An 18,122-nucleotide genomic window follows, 5' to 3' on the forward strand; every position below is an offset into this window, starting at 1 on the left:
GACCGCTTCCTCCATAGCAATTCGAATAGTAACACTATAACATATTTTTCAAGAGTACATGCCACTGCGTCCTCTTACCTCGTGCTACGACCTTCTGACCCCAACTTCACCTCTGCAAGTTAAGTCGCATTAGTTCCTTGGTCAAATGCTTCACCGAGATAATATGCAGAATGACTTGAGAAATGAAACCCCCCCCCCTCTCTAATGGTAAGAAAACTTCATCCCTATTTTCAAGCGTATGGCATACAAGGAATCACCGACTAACCATTCAGATAGGTTCTTTCTCGATTTGACATCTCAAGGTGATTGTTGAGGTGGTCAGTAGAGTTGGACAAATTTGACATTTGCAATATGCTAAAGACTGTTATAAAGGCTAAAGCATTGATAGATTTTATCTCGGAACTAACTCTCTTGCCAATGGCCAAGGTCGATAGTCACACCTCCTCAGCATGGACTCTATTTGTGGATAGTTCTATCACCTCGGAAAGGGATAGCATCATACTTATCCTGAAGGGTCCAAACAAATAGTTGTACGAATGAGCTCTTTTGTTCAAAGATCGAATATGAAGCATTTCTTTTAAGGATCCGACTCATATGAGAGCTTGAGACCTAAGACTTAATCGTGTTTAGTGACTCGCAACTGGTTGTGAGTCAAGTGGAGGGGAGCTATAAAACCCAAGATATGATCACGATGAAGTACCTTGCCAAGATATGAAAATTAGCTAGTAGACTCAACGGGTTCCTCGTATAGAAAATATCTAGGTTAGTATACTTGTCAAGTTAATCTCTACTCAAGCTCCCGAACATTAAAAGGTAACATGAGTCATTGGTTGAGGATGAATAATTGTGCGGAGGCGTGGGAGGACGGGGGAGGGAGCGATAGACACGATGAGAAAGAAAAAAGAGGAGATGGGTGAACCAGAGGATATGGAGAAAGGTAGGAATAAAAAGGGGAGTAGGAGCCGAAGAAGGAGAATGAGAAGACAAATAAACGAGAGGGAGAGACGGACAAAATGGAGACAAAGGAGGAGGTGGTAACTTAGTGATTTGATCGGGAAAACAAAAAACTATTGCAAGAGTCTCATCTGATAAAGAGTCATTATGAGAGGTTTATTTCGTACATTGCCAACTTAAAATTAATGAATTAATTATATCTTAACAACCGGAGTGATCCACTTGTCTAACTCAGCATTCAGCCATCCATGAGTCGGAGTCTGCCTCACGTTACCGTCAACATCGCTTAATCTACCAGCCTTATCTACAATCCCTGATGATTGGAAACCCAACCAACAAATAAACGTGGGTCCCGCAAGTGCCGACTGGGTAGAACCCAAGGGTGGTGAGTTTGAACTTCTCTATATACGATTGTAAATGGGCATTCCACGATGATATCATCCGGGCTTCGACACGTGACGTGTCTCCATCGGACGGCGCATAATCCATTAATCATGGGCTTAGGATAATCGAACGGTGAAGATCGTTCTTCCTTTGTTAAATTAGTCGCCACGCGGAAACGTAAAGACGGTGAATCGAGTCGTGGCACCCAATTTTGCGCTCCCTTCCGAGCCGATTTGGTCGAACGATCAGCGAAGACAAGGCGATCACGGACTCACGGAAAGCCCCGATGGCCATTGCCAAATCTCCGCTGCCGATCTTGTCGTCTTCGGTCGGCCGTGATCCCATTTGAGGTTCGAGGTTCGATGTCTTCCAGATTTGCTTTGATCTTTTTTCCTTTCTTTTTCTGAGACAAGGGCTTCTTTTTAGGCGATGTTGTTGTGCTTTTTAGATGTGAAGTCGGAAACCCTAGATTCGTGGCTGCAGCTAGACATTAGGGTTTCGCATCGAGCATTCTTGTATGCTACCTTTGCTTCCGTAGTCCTACTTTTTTTTACCATATATCGCTTAGATCTGTCGTTGTGGCGACATTCTTGGCGCTCGAGTTATTACAGCTGTGTGGCGGCTCATCTGTTTGGATCTTTGTTGATTTCTGGAGTTCTTTTTGTTCTGCGGGATACACGAGTTAGGTAAATATAGTCAAGGCTTTGGCTTCCTTAACGGTAAACTTATGGATGTTCAGTTCATTTGCTACTTGTAATTAACCATCATAGTATGATGGCTTTAGTAATTATATAGTTTTGTGTCTGAACAATTTGAAGGGGATGATTTTTTGTATTCGATTTGTTTTCCTTCTTCCTCTTAAGCATTTGAAAGAACGGCCTTCAAACACTGGCTTTGACTGGGTGATCAATGCATGAATACTGTACCTATGTACAGTAGTCTCTTAGCATGTTAAGATGTGCCTTATTAAGCCAACTCGCAAATTTCATGAAATTTAACATTTTTCTGAGCAATAAATGGAGGGATCTCATATCAAGGAACATGCAAATTCTACGCATAAGAAATCTCGAGTCAGTACTCACACAGAAACTTAGATCGAAAATTTTCTTTTTTCCCTTTTATTGATAGTAAAATTGAACTTTGGTCAAGTATTAGATAGTTTGAGATACCATTCATTTCATGTTCTTCCATACATCTATTTGTTCTATTAGCTTCTCCACTCAACCTGTTGCTTCTCCTAGTGCTGTCGATGACACACTGGGAATTCTAGATCAATTACTTTAGATTTCATACTATAATAATTTTTTCAGCTTGTGTGTAGAATTTTGTAAAATATCCTGTCAAGGTATTGATAAGTAGCTGTGAATGCAAAACTTTATGTGAGAAAACGGGCATTGCAAGATGGCCATCTTAATTCGAGTTTGATTGTTAATCGGACCATTTAAGCTGATTTCATCCCTAATGCCTATTTGTGATTTATTGATTAGGGGTACAACATACATAATGATTAATGGACTCCATCATTGTTGAAGCTATATTTCTGTATTGAATGGCTTGCAGAGAAGCACCCCTTCTGCCTGTATTAAGCCATTTTTTAAAGTATCGTTTGCATAAAATATTGGTACGTGCTCAACTAATTCTTATTTTGTCTTCTGTGCTTTCTTGAAATTCCTTTATTTCAGCTGCAGTGAGTATATTCATGCATAAAAGGAAGTGTCACTCCAGTTTCAAACAGAAAGACGTCTTTGCATCGATAAACTCGATGAAGCTTCAACTTATTTGGCTTGGGTGAGCTGTTGAAATGCTATTGACTGTGGAAGGAGGAGGATTCTTTTCTTCTTCTGCATCAGGGTATACCAGTGGTCTTGCCCTTCTACTTTTTGGCCGGAGAAATGATGAGCAGCCCATGAAAGTTTCACCATGGACTAACTACCAGTTAGTGGAGCAAGGACTTGAGTCAGAATCTCAGCTGGCTTCTAGGAAAAAGCAAAATTCTCAAGGATGCACTTCCTTCATATGTTTCAGTTGTGCTCAAGACAGACAATTTCCTCACAAACTTGATCTAGCTAACCAGTCTGAAACTTCATCAGATTCATCATCTTCTGATGCGAACAAGGTAACAATCAATGGTGCTGCTACTGTGAGTGAAAGGAAGCCTTGTCTCAAGAGTAATATAAAGAAGCCTTCCAGAAATTGTTCCACAGCATGTGAAGGTGATGATTCCCATGAAGTTTCAGGAGTGGAAAATGAGACATCTTGTTGTACTGTAGGGAGGAAAGTTCAGTGGACTGATAAATGTGGGAAGGAGCTTGTAGAGATAAGAGAATTTGAGCTCAGGTATGTTTCCTTGCAAATATTAGCGAATAATATAAACAGAGTTTGTATGGTGTTGTGCTTCTTAACACTGCATTCCCAACACACACCAGAGACAAGCAGGAGTATTTATGTTTGCTTTTAATTTAGTCCATTTACTATTTGCCTCTGACTTCTGCTTGATCATCATTGTATCTAGTAATCAATGACAGTAAAATATGTAAAATTGCTTAAACTCGATTAAAGTTACTTCTATCTATCTTGAATGGATGTGCTCATTTAGCTGGTTTCATGCCATACCCTAAAGACCCATAATTTCCTAAATGTTTCCCATTGAGTTCTGGTATTGCCAGGAAAAATTGTTAATGATTGTCATGGATCTGATAATCCAGACATCCTTTGTATTTGGTTGGTAAGAGGTTCAGGCACCCAAGATTTCTGCCAATTGTATCGTGTGAAATTTCCTTTTTGAGGTGGCTGATTTTACCTTTAGGATCTATTTTGGTAGTCCTGAAAGTACTATACTTAGAACAGTAACTGCATCTTGGTCAGTAAATATGAAATTGCTTCGATTGACATTACTGTTTCTTGCCCCCCATTCACTTGATTAATTACGAATTTGTTGATGCTTCAAATAATATTTCCAGTATTAGGCAGAAAATGGAGGCAGGATAACAGAATTATGATCCAAGGCATGAGAATTGACACTTTCTGGACCTTATGTATTTAAGAATATAGTGTTGAGGTTGTTGCATGATCTGGGAAATTATACATCATACCAACTGATATTGGTGTGATGGCACTGTGTTACCTAGCTTTATCCGCAATATGCTGATCTTGCAATAGAAGCCTGGTGGCGTTGGGCCTCTTTGAAACGGGTAATACCTTTCAAGATGCCTGGTAGTTCGCTTATCAAGTTACTCTTATGTTTTTGTTCACCAATCACATGTTAATGTTGTATTGCATGAACTAAAACAGTATTATCGGCTTCAATATACACTATGATTTCCTATTTCTTTCTTTCTTTGTTTTTTCCTCCAAGGAGATGATAACTGAAAATCAGTGCAGATAATTTGACCTGTGACGTAAAGTCCAGGATTAGGGCTGATACGTCTGTAAATTTAGGAAAAATCAGTGAGACCAGAAATTAGGATTAGGGCTGATACGTCTATACAAGGGACATCATCAAGTCCTGGATCGGATAAAATACACATGGGATGAAAGCCATAAATGGATTTCTGAGAAGCCAATATAGCAGGGCTTTTGTATTGCTTTTGAATTTTGGTGCTACTCCAAATGATCCTTGCTTTACATAGGCCTGGACTTTGCTTCCTCTAGTAATGTAGTAATTGTTTATCTTCTGGGACTCTCATCATCAGTTGCTGTTCAGCTGGTATCAGTGTTTTTTTTGTCATGAAAGCTTTGGCTTAAATATGACATAAGTCACCTTATTATGTGAAACGAAGCTCACTTAGGTTGAACATGTTTTTTTTTTTACTATAAGAAATAGATATAAATAGCTTTTCCTTGTGCTTACTTTAACATCGCTGATATCGAGTCCATGTTTTGCAGTGATGACAATCCATCGGATGGGGAATTTGAGCATGAAAAATTCAGAAGATGTGAATGTGTAATTCAGTAAATTTAATATATCCATAAATGGATGCAAGGACCCAAGCAGATTGGGAAAGCATGGTAATCCTCTGGCAACTGCAGAAATCTGCATTGTAATTGGCTGTATAAACCAGTCAACTCCATCACAACCAACAAATACGTTTGTTCAAGTATCATGGAGGAGAATGTGGGACAATCACGTACCCTTTTTGTGCCACTTCTATTTTTTATTTGTTGCAGCCAAGTTTCCTTTTCCTGATTGTTTCCACTTTTTTGACTGGCAATCTAGGCTTCATATCCTGTTTGCCTTTTGTATTGTAATATTCATTTAGTGTTTCCTCGCTTAACATTATGTTGTTTATATTACTGTATCAATTAAAATGGCCTTTCTTGCATGTATAAAACTGCTTTGCTTTTGCATCTTTTATTCTTCTTGTATTAATAAATTTCATACTTCAGTAGCCACTCGAAAATCATTTACTTTGTGGCCTAATTTCAGGTCAAATCTTCTGGCTACTGAAGGGAAGGTATTTAAAATCCTATTTTCTAATCATTTTTGGTAGAAAATCTTGTAATGTTTTGGGAATTTTAGTCTTGACTGATTTATCAAGCAAAATATTCACATCGTCAGTGGCATACATCCTGAATCTTGAATCCTGCTTTTTTATATATGAAACAAGTAGCTCTGCTGGATTTCAATCTTGTACTATCAGAGATAATAATAACTGCTGCCAAAACCTTTTTGCTGCATGCAGTGAAAGTGAAGGAGATGCGTCTTTTGAACAACCGGGTCTTCTAATTACAGAGGCAACGATGGAAGGTATGCATGATTGACTCATCATCAATTCATTCGATGGAACACTTCTTTCTTTTTCTTGTGGTGGTGGAATGGAAGCTCTGTTTACTGGTGTGTGATCAACTGAAACCTCGAGTTGCAGTTCCTGTTCCTTCCAAGTAGTTAAAGGTTGGGCTAGAAGGACATCATAAGGAAGACTTGTCTGTAATCTTATCCACACCTCAACCCAACTCTCTTGTTTCTGTTCTTTTGTCCCTCCTTTTCCATCTCTTCCCCACGAGAAACTAGTCCGAAGCCAGAAGAGAGGAGGGAAAAGAGGGTGTCTATGGCTTCCTCAATTCCTTCCATCAAGATTGGAGTCTCTCCTCATCCTTCTCATAGATTGCCTTAGAGGTCATCCACCATCATCAGGAGCTCCAAAGCTGAGGGCCCCCTGAGGAGACCTGCAGCTCCTCTCTGCGCAACCCCGCCCCACCCCCTCTTCTTTCTCCACCGCTTCCTCCATCTCCTCCAAAGCTGAGGGCCCCCTGAGGAGACCTGCATCTCCTCCCCACACCCGTCTTTTTCCTTCACCACCGCTTCCTCCATCTCCTCCTGCCCCAGCACAGTCTACTCCGAGGCCGGTTGAAGCGCCCGCAACCAAGGAGGGGATGGTGACTTTGGAGTACCAGAGGAGGGTGGCAGAGGAGCTGCAGGACTACTTCAAGCAGAAGAAACTGGAGGAGGCAGACCAGGGTCCTTTCTTTGGTTTCTTGGGCAAGAATGAGATAAGCAATGGCAGGTACCAGAGAATTTCTCCATCCAAACTCTCAGTTTTAATAAAAAGGATGCTTCATTTCTTTTATTTATAATTTGCCTTCAGATGAACAATTGATTTCTTATTTCATGGGTTATTTTGGTTTGTGTTTGGGACTTGGGAATACAGGGAAGGCATTTTCAAGATGGAATTAGAGGCGTTCGAGTGTTGTTCCACAATTTTGGATTTAGTTTCCGTCACCCAAGAATGTGATGTATGTCAGGTATTTGTTTCATTCTAATGCTTATCATTAAAATGTAAACAACTTGAGAATAACAAAAAAAAAAAATCACTCCTTGATAAAGATAAATTATATATGGGTATTAGTAAATGCAAGATTGGAAAGTGCTTCAACAGTATATGAAGATCAAATTAAGTCCTAATGCTATGAAACACTTAGTATTTAACCTAGATCTCAAATACAGTAAACTAGAGAAAAGATGAATAGTATTGGAATCCTAAAATTCAAGCTGATTAGAGTTCTCCTAAACGAAGGATAAACAAGACAATATGAGAGAGTATGTAAAAGTTAATGCACCAACAATTAGAATTAAATGGAGATAAGAATGACATTGGTTACAGTTTTAGCTGAAGATGTGATGCCTGATCTGCACACATGTGATTTGGTGAACTGAATTTTCAGGAGAAAAGGTGGTAGTTATCTGTTCATTGTATATATCAAGGTACAGCATAAATGGTGTTAGTCAATTCTTCTACCCTTTCTATCTTCAAAATGAGATTCTTGTGTGCATAAGAAATTTCTAGTATCAACCAGATCTTCTCATCCTCATCAATGTCTACTCTAACCCATTGTGAATAAATGGTGTTAGTCAATTCTTCTACCTTTTCTATCTTCAAAATGAGATTCTTGTGTGTATCAACCAGACGTTCTCATCCTCATCAAAGTCTAACCCACTGATTCACAAGAATTTTCTCTCTAGATGCTGCTCGTCTGTTCATTACAAATCAGAAACTGAATTCATGGTACTCCATCAAAGTTCTCCACTGATGAGAGTTGTTTGTACTGGAGAATGCCTTGGGATGCAAAGTCATCACCTTCTGTCCTATGCAACTTGTTTGTTTTGCTGATTAGCAGAGCGATTCTTGCAGATGAGCGATATTCAGATTTGCAATAGGACTGCTGACAGAGTATGCGACCGGCACGAGCTTCGTTCAACAGCTAAAGATCCTTATCTCCAATTTTGGAATCATTGACTTGGAGTGATACTTCAAGATCCAGCCCCGCATAATTTGAATGAGTCAAGTATGTCTTCTTAATCTGAGTAAAAGCATGAATCTGTATTGGCATTCACTCATACATGCTGAATGTTCCTTCCTTGGTTGTATTATAAGCATGAACAAGTTTTCCTGCAACCAAATTGGTGGCACTAAATGTTGATCAAATCAGCTGAAACAAGAGATACCTCATGCTCATAACTGGCAAATGAAGTTAAAAAAGAAGATGTTTACTGGAGAAAAGAAACAAAAAAGGTACCAAAGCAAATTGTTGAAATGCTAGAGCTCCCTGGAATCAAGGCAATTCTGTAAAGGTTTCAAGCTCCTCTCTAGTGATTTCAATTCCTCAATTCCATGGATATTTCCTTGTCAGAAGATGCTATTGATGAACATGCAAAACTCATCCAGGTTGTAAAATAGCTTGAAGGAAATTATATAGCAATTCTTTTTTCCTTTTAAGTCTAACTTATCAATTCCTAGAAAAAAATAGTGATTGCCCAACGCTATCTAAGAAAGAAAAGAGATTTCGGAGAAAAAAAATAATGGCCTTTTTTTCTGCAATTAGTGCCTTTAAACATACATTAGTTTTGGTTAAAGTTTAATGTTAAAATAAGTTGTGGAGAAGATCATATTGTGTGAATTTAAATACCCAATGTTTGCAAGAAGATAATAAATATGGTGATCGTTTCAACAACATCTAATTGATTGGTGTATTGTTACACAAGTCATAGGTCTTATGTTTGAGTCCACAACGATATATGTTATTTAATATAATAAAAATCTATTTTAATATGTTTTAAAAAATAAATATGGTGGTCACCACCCATCATCTATTATCACTCTTTATTCATTTTATGCTTTCCTAATCCAATTATTGAGGTCTTATTCATATTATTACTTTGTGCTTCCATTTTCTGAACCATTTAGGCACTTTAATTCATAAATAGATAAAGAGGAGGGACAAAAACAAATTACTATTACCCTCTTGTCTAGTCACAGCCGTCCATCTGATCCAATAGAGGCACATCCAAGCCCTTTAATATTCTCAAAGTTATAACTACTCGCTTGCTCGTTATCGAGTCCGCAACTACGTCTCTCCAGATACGAGCCCCACCCTGCATCACCAATTGCTGGGTGGTAATGCGAAGAGTAAAAACCATGCTTGATCCGACTTACCCTCTCGAATCTCGTGGTTTCTCCGCTTCCCGGCAATCCCAAATCCTGAGTCTAGGAATGGCGTCTTGCTTCTTCATCTGAGAGCGCAATCCTTCGTGGATTTGTTGTTAGGGTTTGAAACCCGATCTTTTTGCCAGGCCCGATCCGTTCAGTCTTTTCTTATCTTAATCCGGAATTTGGGTTGCAAAATCAACCATGCTCGGTCGTTTCTCAATTCGGTCATTCGAAGAGAGCACCGAGAGTTCCTCATGGGGTTTGTCTTCGGATCTCGTTCATACGCCCAAGTAACGACATTTTTGGAGCGAAGAAAGAATGCTAGGGTTTTGGCGCAGATCCTCTGCCTTCAGCGCCGCTTTTATCTGACCATCTCGTCTACTTCTTCGATTTCTCTACGCTTAAGGCTTCCACCGTCATTAGATGATGCACGATCGGGTCATTCCTCCTTGGCTCCCTTGATAAGTAAAAACCTCATCTTTCTTATCCTTTGTGGTAGGCCACTGTATTGTCAACTTGTGAAGGAGCTTACATGTAATTCTGAAAATTAGAAATTTGATGAGGTGCCTGACCATTTGAGAACCAGTGCAGGGTCTTACATGTTTGGTTTATAGTTTAATTTTTGTTTCAGTAATTGTTAGAAATTTGGTTTCTAACCAACTTGACCTTTTTTTTTGTGATGCACAAATTTTGAGTTCAAAGGTTAATTTTGGTTTTACAAATTGTCATAAATTTGAGTTTTCACCAGCTTGGCCTTTTTTTTTTTTTGTGATGCACAAAATTTGAGTTCATAGGTTAATTTTTGTTTTACTAATTGTCAGTTTTGTGATGCACAAAATTTGAGTTTATAGGATAATTTTTGTTTTACTAATTATTACAGATTTGGTTTTTCACCAACTTGATTTTTTTTTTTTTTTTGTGATGCACAAATTTTTTTGACTTCACAGGTTAATTTTTGTCTTACTAATTGTTAAACATTTGGGTTTCACCAGCTTGACCCTTTTTTTTTAATTTGTGTTGCACAAAATTCGAGTTTATAGGATTGTTTTTATTTTACTAATTATTACAAATTTGGTTTTTCACCAACTTAACTTTTTTTTTTATATTTGTGATGCACAAATTTTGAGTTCAAATGTCTTCTCCACTGAACCTTGTTCTTTTCTTTGGTTTAAAAAAAAAGTGAGGAAGACGAAATTTAAACCCAATATTTTACGAAGAAATATCAAAATTTTTGCCAACTAATCTACTTAACACCTTCAAGAATCTCATAGTTGATATATTTAGACTCTAAAAATTGTCTGCAGTGATGCTTCTCCCCTGTGGACTTGTGCTCGAATCATGTCACATAAATTGGGCTTTGTACCTGTGCCTTACAACTAGTTCTCATTTTCTACTCATCATAAACAGTTAATTTTCCTTCACCCATTCATCCAATTAACTTGGTTGTGTTGTATTTTGCCTTTTTTTTTAGATTAACCCAGTTGGGTGATCTAACTTAGTGTACAATTAGTGACGTAACCTTATTCATATCTGTATTGAGATTCCAAAGTGATACTTATCAACTAATAGACAAAAAGATAGGAAATGCTCTATTTACTGGTCTAATCACTTTGATCTGTGACACTTTGACGACAACAAATCCAACGATGAGCCGTGTTGCCATCGTCGTCATCGTTGTCGGTGTGCATTGATGATAATAAACCACTTCCTAACTCAGGAGTTTATTTCTAAGCAAGTAACACAGCCATTCTGGCAGAAACAAAAGGAGAAATGGACGTTTCAGAACTCAGTTACCTTAGAGGAGGAGGACGTTGGTGCTCTGAATGCAATCAGATGCCAAGCTTAGCAATTTGGCATAAGAGGGAAACTCAAGATGTAAAATGATGTGAGGACTTATCGAACTTTGTTTATTCTCCAACATGGCAATCCTGAAACTGAAACATCATGGGTTTCATTAAGCATGAGCAGCAAAGGCAGGAAAGAAAAGGAAGGGGAAGAAGGGTATACAAATCAAACACCTGATGATGCTAGCTTAGATGACTGGTGTCAATGAACCCTGTCCCAAAGAACGGCTTGAACAGGAGAGATTCCTGGAGCTGACGGCCACCGTCGCTCCTCGACTCAAATGGAAGCACTTGCAATAAGGGCTGCTCAGGACGAGCAGCGTTCACATACCCTGTGATTGGTGGACTGCGAGATTTGTTGGTTGACAGAAGAGAGAGAGCACGCCAAAGATCCGGTGCTCCATCCGATTGAAAAGTAGCAGTCGCTTCAAGACCTGCAAACGAATCACGGAGATGATCACAACACATCCAACTTATACCATCAAAGCTATGAATCTGCAAAATATAGGCTGTGATAGCATCTCCTCTCAATGTACTCTGGAAGAGCAGTGGTAGAGGATAACAACTAAGCAAAATGTCAACCATGTCTAACTTAGCATGGTCAACTGGTTCAAAAGCATAATAAGTCGTCAACCATGTCTAGCTTGGGATGTGTTGTACTGTGAGTGCTCAAGAACTCAACAGTCCCAACACCTCCACAACCTATGATATGTACAGCAACAGGCTATCAAGTCCTGTATATTTCGGGCTGGCATATACATGTATATTCTCTTTACTAACAATGAACTAAAATACATCCTCTCAATAATATAAAAAAAAAGGTTGCCATTAGTTGATTTACCTTGTACCAATGTCTTTGGAGATACCAATGAACAGGCCAAATGACAAACAATTCAAGTAAAGAAAAAAAAGCTATTGAGCACTATCTTTCCTCTCAATCCCAATTATTTGGGTCGGCTACATTATGTCACCATTGATTTATGTTAAAATCATTATGTTAATTAAATTAAGAATATTTAAATCTTTATTTATAGTTTCTAATAAAGTTATTTTAACTCTCCCTCTACCTCTTCTTTCCTCGTACCATTAATATTCATAATTTCATTATCTTTCCTATCATGCATCACCTAAATAATATTATCGACCAACTATCCATTTGCAAGAAAGCAGCAGATTGGCAATGGAGAACTCAACTGCATTAAATTAATGGAAGCCATTTGCCTTTCTGCAGGGATAAAAGGTGCTCGAAAACATTACCTTGATTGAGGATCTCAGCAGTGGTGCCCTTTAGTGCCAGGAGACTGTCCATATCATGGCCAGTGTAAGCATTATTTAAGTTGGTATTGCTAGGAAAAAGCAGCTGCCCATTAGTACTTCCTGTTTCGCTCGACTTTCTCCAAGATCCTTCACTTTGTGTTAGCTTCAAGCTGCCTGAGCCATCCCATATTGAGCTTGCAATGCTTGTCATCTGATGGAAAGGAGATTGACCAAAAACAAGATTTGCCTGCTGTTTGTCATCTGCATAACACACAAAAAAGGAAATCTAAGAAAATGAACATGAAAGGATACAAATACAAATGATCTATGGCCAATGGAGACAACTCAAAGTTTTAATGCATGAATGCAACATAAAAACCACCACAAATCATGGTCCCAGTGAGAAGCTGGAAAGTAAGTTTACACCACAAATCATGGTCCCAGTGAGAAGCTGGAAAGTAAGTTTACCCAGTGACCGATGACAGAACTCCAAATGCCTAATTAAAAACATTACTCCAAAATATCATATGAACTGGAATACAAACTCCCTGTCAAAATGATTACAAATCATCATCGAATATTTAGCGTGGTAGATGACTTCTTTGGTGCATTTGCATCTCTCACACCATGTCCAGATCAAGAAGGAATTCAATATTGTCCTACAAAGCATGTGTGATGGGTTTGACCATTTGTGTTTGTCGACTTTATTCCCAGAAGTCTTCGAGAGATTGATGCACTAAACCGTACAAACAGTCAAAGTCTGAGACTGACTCACCAAATCATCTTTATGTTATAGCACAAGGAAAATAGAGTAACTAGCCCACAATCAAATAGAATTGACATTTGTTGAATTCGATTCATGGAAAGCTACTTCATGCAACCCTTTCATCTAGGCCATCTAAAATAGATTCTGAATAGATTAAGCAATTCGTAGTTTTCTTTTTAATAATTTGCAAGAAGAAAATCCATTAAGGGGGCATCCGGACTTTCTTAAACTTGATTCTTCCTCAAAACAAGGTTTATCTAATATAGAGGGAATACTGTGAGCCAAAAGAAGTACAATAAATACTCCTAAAACAACAACAAAAGACCGATGATGAAAATGCGTTCAAGAATGAAAAAAGAAAAAAATGGACAGAGGAATACAAGCCAATTTGCCACAGCTTAGATTCACATTAAGAACTAACCAAATCTACAGCAACCTGTTCTGCATCTTGGTTTCAACTAACAGATGCAAACAAAAAGTCATCAAAAAATCACCATTGTCGTCTCAAAAATCATCCTTCATCCTAATCTTCTGGGAACATATAATAAAATACTAGAAAAACAATTAAAGAACAGAATGAAACAACCTTCCTAATTTAAGTTTCCTTAGAACCTAATTCTCTTAACATGTAACACATAATATGTAATGTCCCAGTTTAAGCCCACTTCAGTTGTAAGAGGATATTTGAATTAGTTTATACAGTTAAAATGGATCTACTATCATTAACTTGGATTGAAGTATTTTGGGTCAGGTGGTTCTAAGCTTATCATCAAGTTAACAAGTCAGTTATCTCATCAGATTAGGCCATGACACAATATAGTCATGGGACAACAAAATGAATAAGACATATTAAGGATGACAACAGCGATCTTCCCATACCATTTAGATTCGACAAGGATAATAACACTAGTCAAATTTAGGGACACCAAAATTTTCTCATACCTTCAATAGATCAAAGCACAAATCACTTCTAGTAATATGCAAGGAAGCAACGATCAGTTGTAAGAAACATCTTTACTGTCTAAGCTCTCCAAAGCTTCCTTATTTGTCACTCTCATCTCCTCTATCCATAGCATTGTACAGACCCATAATGACCTACAAAGCATTTATATTTGTGTTTTCACTGGCCACAAGACTACATCTTGTGGATTACAATAAAGAAGTCTGAATTCATATCAAAAGGTATTTAGTCTGCAGGAAAAGACAGCAAATTGTCGACTCAATCATGAAAGAAGTGCATGTATCAGATATTAAGCTATTCATTTCAACAATGAATGGTGAACTATCAAGAATCAACAAATACCATAGTATGATACTGAAAGCTTTGAAGAACTGAATGAGATTGTCTCTAGCTGTGGCTTCCGTCGACGTGCATTATGATCAGATAACCGTCTACGACAGCTTCGCTTTTTCTGATCAAATTCAGACAAATCATGGAACCTGAAAGATGACCAAGAAGGTGATATCTGTTACAAGAAGAATGAGGACTAACTACACAGATTCAGTGGATTGGAATTACAATACCCTAAATCAAGAACAGCTTTATTATCCATACATGTAATCATACTATGGAACTCCTAAAAGAAGCATAACCATATTTAGAAGCAACATGAATGAAAATTGAAGCATGTCAGCATCACACAACTAGGAGTAAAAGCTGAAAATAAAGTACAATACCAACTAACCATATACCTTTAAATTGGGGTGGAGAAGGTTGTGTGTTAAAGGGGGGTGGACCTTAAAAGATCCATGTGGATTAAGTTGATGTTTGAGAGAGAAAATAAAATTTTAAAACTAACAGAAGCATCACCTGCTACACTGTTGGCAAAACCTGCGATCCTGACCAGCAACAACGACCTTGGGTGACTTGGAATGGCTTTCACAAACTTTATGCTTTCGATGATAATCTTTAGATGTGGAGAGGTCGATGTTACAACCTTCCACCTGGCAGTAAGCTCTCAGCAAGTTCTGCTGATATACCCTTGATTTCTTAACCGAAGTAGTTGACAAGGGATTAGAAGCTGGAAAATATGAGCTCTTGATGTTATTCCTCAAGCAAGGATCTTCAAAATATGTTCTTTTTCCAAGCTTTAGAGTAATCACAGGCTCCTTAGTGCCTTCTGCAGACACTACAGCAGGTGAAGTTTCAGAAATGTCCACCCTAGCTAAATCTTTGTTCTTGTTCTGGTTGACAAGAAATCCTCCAACTGATTCAAAGTTCAGCTCCGGTATTTTCCTCACTGCATTTGATGTAGAATCAGATGCTGAAATGGAGCTTTTGAATGAACAGGAACCCACTTTAGAGCTAGAACACATATCCCCACCAGACAATTGCAGAGACCCATTGCCCATTCCTATGCCGCTTCCGATCTTTGATTTAAGTTCCTGTGCAGATTTAGAAATTTCAGTTTCTTCTCCGTTGAGTAGCGCCAAGGTCTCCCAATCAAATGAGAAGGGCATCTTTGAGGTCCAATCCATGGTGAATCTAATGCATAAGGCAAAGATTCAAGAAATTCAATAATTAAAAAAAAATCAAGGGAGCACAAGAAACGAAGTTCAGAAAGAGTTCATACCTAGAAAATTATAGGAACCGGTCCAACTTGTACTGTGCTTTAAAACCACAGCTTGTCAATGCAAACACAATGAGTTCTACAAAAGCTGTTGGAACAAATCAGAAATAACAACAAATCCAATGTGACACCTGAAAAACTAGCAACTAGATGTTTAAGTACATGTTTCTCCTCTTGGAATCAGGAAGCCATCATCTCAGCAAACATACAGTAGAGAAAATCTCCTTTTGTGCTTGCAACACTGATACACATCAACTTCCTACACTGAGCCCTAACCCCCCTAATTCAGGCTAGATTCAACTCCTCTCGAGGAAACGCCCAACCATTTATGCAGGTGGTCATCTCTTTCACTTCCATTGTCTACCATCTGAACAGGAGATGAATCTCACAAGATACAGGAAGATATTCCCATGACGGTGAGGCAATCAATTTTGACATGTATATCATGAAGGCTTGTCCCACCAGATGGTTGATTGACAAATCAGGACAACAAGTTCAATTTTGCTTCCAAAACAGTAACTCAAATTCAAGCGGCCCCTCCATTAAAATCATATTTCTTCCATGTTTTTGTCCTATACAGATACCAAGTCTCTCTCTCTCTCTCTCTCTGTCTCTCTCTCTCTCTCTCTCCATCCAATTTTTCCTTCAAAGTTTACATATCTTATTCAACAGAATACCATCTTATACTGTTTTACCACATGCCAGCCTTTGGGAGAAGATGACCTGATCTCCTATAGGAAATGAACAACAATAGTCTCTTTCATATTCTTGTACAGAAGCTTTTTCATTCTAACAAAAACTCAAACACATAAGCTACAAACCTTCCAGTTTTCCGATTAGTTAGAGGCTTTGAGCACCAGATCAATCTGAAAACAAGCTTCTCAGAGAATCCAGAAGAAGGAAAAACTGGAGATCTTTTACTGCTACAAAATAAGAGACCAGATAATACAGTAAATCAACATGGTAATGAGTCAGGAACACCTTTTCTACTTTCCCTCCCCAGCTGAATCAATAGAACACATGAGTTTCTGACACAGCAGGTCCAGGGGTCGGGGACCAGATTTGTCATTCTACGGGTCCTCCAAGAAACTGCAAATGACTTCAAGAAAGAAGCAACCTTTAGGCTAAAGCCTCTTCCCTTAATCATTTTCATCCTTCAAATTTGCGTCTTGAATCCAACTAGTGAATAAAGGAAAATGATTGAGCGCAAATAATGGAGTTTCTGATCATAAAGGACTCGTTCTTCTTTTGCAACTGCTTGGAGCAAATCCCCAATATGATCACTCCATACAGCCCTTCGCCCTTCCCCCCGCCACTTTTGCTTAGTAAAAAGGGTAGCCCTTCTTCTTCCATGTCGGAGAAGGAAAAGGGCAGATGCAAGATCCAATTTTTTCGCAAACGAGGCGAAAAAGGCCACCGATTTCCACCACAGAAGCAGAACCCCTCTCAAAGGGAATAAGAGAAAATAACAGATAAACCGACAAACTAGTTAGCAAAGGCGGAATCTGAAAACAGGCCAACACCCAGTTAATGCCATCTTTTTCATTTCTCTTCTGCTAGGATTCTGCCATTTATGAATCTGGAAACAGGAGATAGCCGCGGTTTCCAATCCAGCTTACAGGTTTTCTAGGATGCATGTGACATGCGTGCACGAGTCCGAGGACGGAAAGAGAGGCCTTACCCTACCGACCATGTGCGCGAGTTTTGGCCACCCAAGCCCTCGTTTTCTTCGATCTTGTACCGCTTCCGCTGCCGTCTGCCCCACCGTAGTCTCAGCATGGGTGCTTCCAGCGATTGAATTGATGGGATTGAACGCGTCCGTGTCGAAGCCGGGACCAACTGAGAGCGGAGCGGAAGCCCACCTACTCTCTGGTCCCTCTGAACAGGAGCGAGAGGCGCCGTGTGCGCGTTTGTCCGCGCAGACAGACAAGACGGACAGAGAAAGAGAGTGGCAGGAGGGTAATTAGGTGGAGTTGAGGTCCAAATTCATATACATTTGACTTAATATTCCCACAACAATAATAACTTTTAGAACAATCATTAATCATTATTTTTTTTAAAATTGGTATGAATTTACAAATTTACAGATTATGTTTCTTATCGGATGAAGATATTATTTTAATTAATACCAGTCTAATATGGGCACAAATCTTGGAAACTAAATATTTATCAATGCAAAAACTGCAAAAAATGATTTGAATGCTTGGATTTAATTAAAAATATTATTTCATATAGTGTTTAATGGCAATAAAAAAAAATTCAAATGTCAGGACATCATAACCTGTTGTTGCTGGTGTAATCATATGATAATTGTTTTGTCTGATGTATATATTTCTTTTAATTATGAAATTAAAACTCTCTGTTATTATTATTATTATTATTTTTTTTTTTTTTGGGTGGGGTGTTTTGGGGGGGAGGTGGG

The 18,122-nt window shown here is 38.5% G+C and overlaps 3 protein-coding genes across 17 annotated transcripts; 2 read left to right on the plus strand and 1 right to left on the minus strand.

Annotated features, from left to right (window-relative positions):
- The first annotated feature begins 1,527 nt into the window (after positions 1-1,527).
- On the plus strand, positions 1,528-6,342 carry LOC103990000 (uncharacterized). 7 transcript variants are annotated; one of them, XR_010497407.1, is made up of 5 exons: positions 1,528-1,695; positions 3,021-3,675; positions 5,224-5,346; positions 6,021-6,085; positions 6,204-6,342. XR_010497407.1 is itself a non-coding variant. In XM_009408996.3 (4 exons), the coding sequence occupies exons 3-4, from the start codon at positions 3,140-3,142 to the stop codon at positions 5,291-5,293; spliced, it is 606 nt and encodes a 201-aa protein (XP_009407271.2). In that variant the 5' UTR covers positions 1,528-1,695; positions 1,787-2,024; positions 3,021-3,139; the 3' UTR covers positions 5,294-5,660. The 7 variants fall into 7 exon arrangements, 5 of the variants coding, with proteins under 5 accessions (XP_009407271.2, XP_065011341.1, XP_009407269.2 ...); XR_010497406.1 differs by lacking the exon at positions 6,204-6,342 and having other exon boundaries at positions 6,021-6,159; XM_009408996.3 differs by lacking the exons at positions 6,021-6,085; positions 6,204-6,342 and adding an exon at positions 1,787-2,024 and having other exon boundaries at positions 5,224-5,660.
- Positions 6,343-6,639: 297 nt separating this feature from the next.
- Positions 6,640-8,318, plus strand: LOC135586143 (light-harvesting complex-like protein OHP2, chloroplastic). Of its 2 annotated transcripts, none has more exons than XM_065155272.1 (4): positions 6,640-6,842; positions 6,987-7,080; positions 7,968-8,121; positions 8,211-8,318. In XM_065155272.1, exons 1-3 carry the CDS (start codon positions 6,712-6,714, stop codon positions 8,070-8,072), a joined length of 330 nt encoding a protein of 109 aa, XP_065011344.1. In that variant the 5' UTR covers positions 6,640-6,711; the 3' UTR covers positions 8,073-8,121; positions 8,211-8,318. The 2 variants fall into 2 exon arrangements, with proteins under 2 accessions (XP_065011344.1, XP_065011345.1); XM_065155273.1 differs by having other exon boundaries at positions 6,987-7,071.
- On the minus strand, positions 7,381-17,606 carry LOC108953177 (squamosa promoter-binding-like protein 12). 8 transcript variants are annotated; one of them, XM_065155261.1, is made up of 9 exons: positions 16,522-17,606; positions 15,863-16,431; positions 15,704-15,788; positions 14,941-15,615; positions 14,434-14,570; positions 12,365-12,625; positions 11,282-11,541; positions 11,058-11,197; positions 7,381-8,225 (listed from the first exon to the last, which is right to left on the minus strand). In XM_065155261.1, exons 4-7 carry the CDS (start codon positions 15,606-15,608, stop codon positions 11,291-11,293), a joined length of 1,317 nt encoding a protein of 438 aa, XP_065011333.1. In that variant the 5' UTR covers positions 15,609-15,615; positions 15,704-15,788; positions 15,863-16,431; positions 16,522-17,606; the 3' UTR covers positions 7,381-8,225; positions 11,058-11,197; positions 11,282-11,290. The 8 variants fall into 8 exon arrangements, with proteins under 8 accessions (XP_065011333.1, XP_065011334.1, XP_065011339.1 ...); XM_065155262.1 differs by having other exon boundaries at positions 7,381-7,634; positions 7,745-8,225; positions 15,863-17,606; XM_065155267.1 differs by having other exon boundaries at positions 14,941-15,370; positions 15,455-15,515; positions 15,863-17,605.
- Between the last annotated feature and the right edge of the window lie 516 nt (positions 17,607-18,122).

This window comes from Musa acuminata, chromosome BXJ3-6, assembly GCF_036884655.1.
Source record: "Musa acuminata AAA Group cultivar baxijiao chromosome BXJ3-6, Cavendish_Baxijiao_AAA, whole genome shotgun sequence".
Lineage (NCBI taxonomy): Eukaryota > Viridiplantae > Streptophyta > Magnoliopsida > Zingiberales > Musaceae > Musa > Musa acuminata.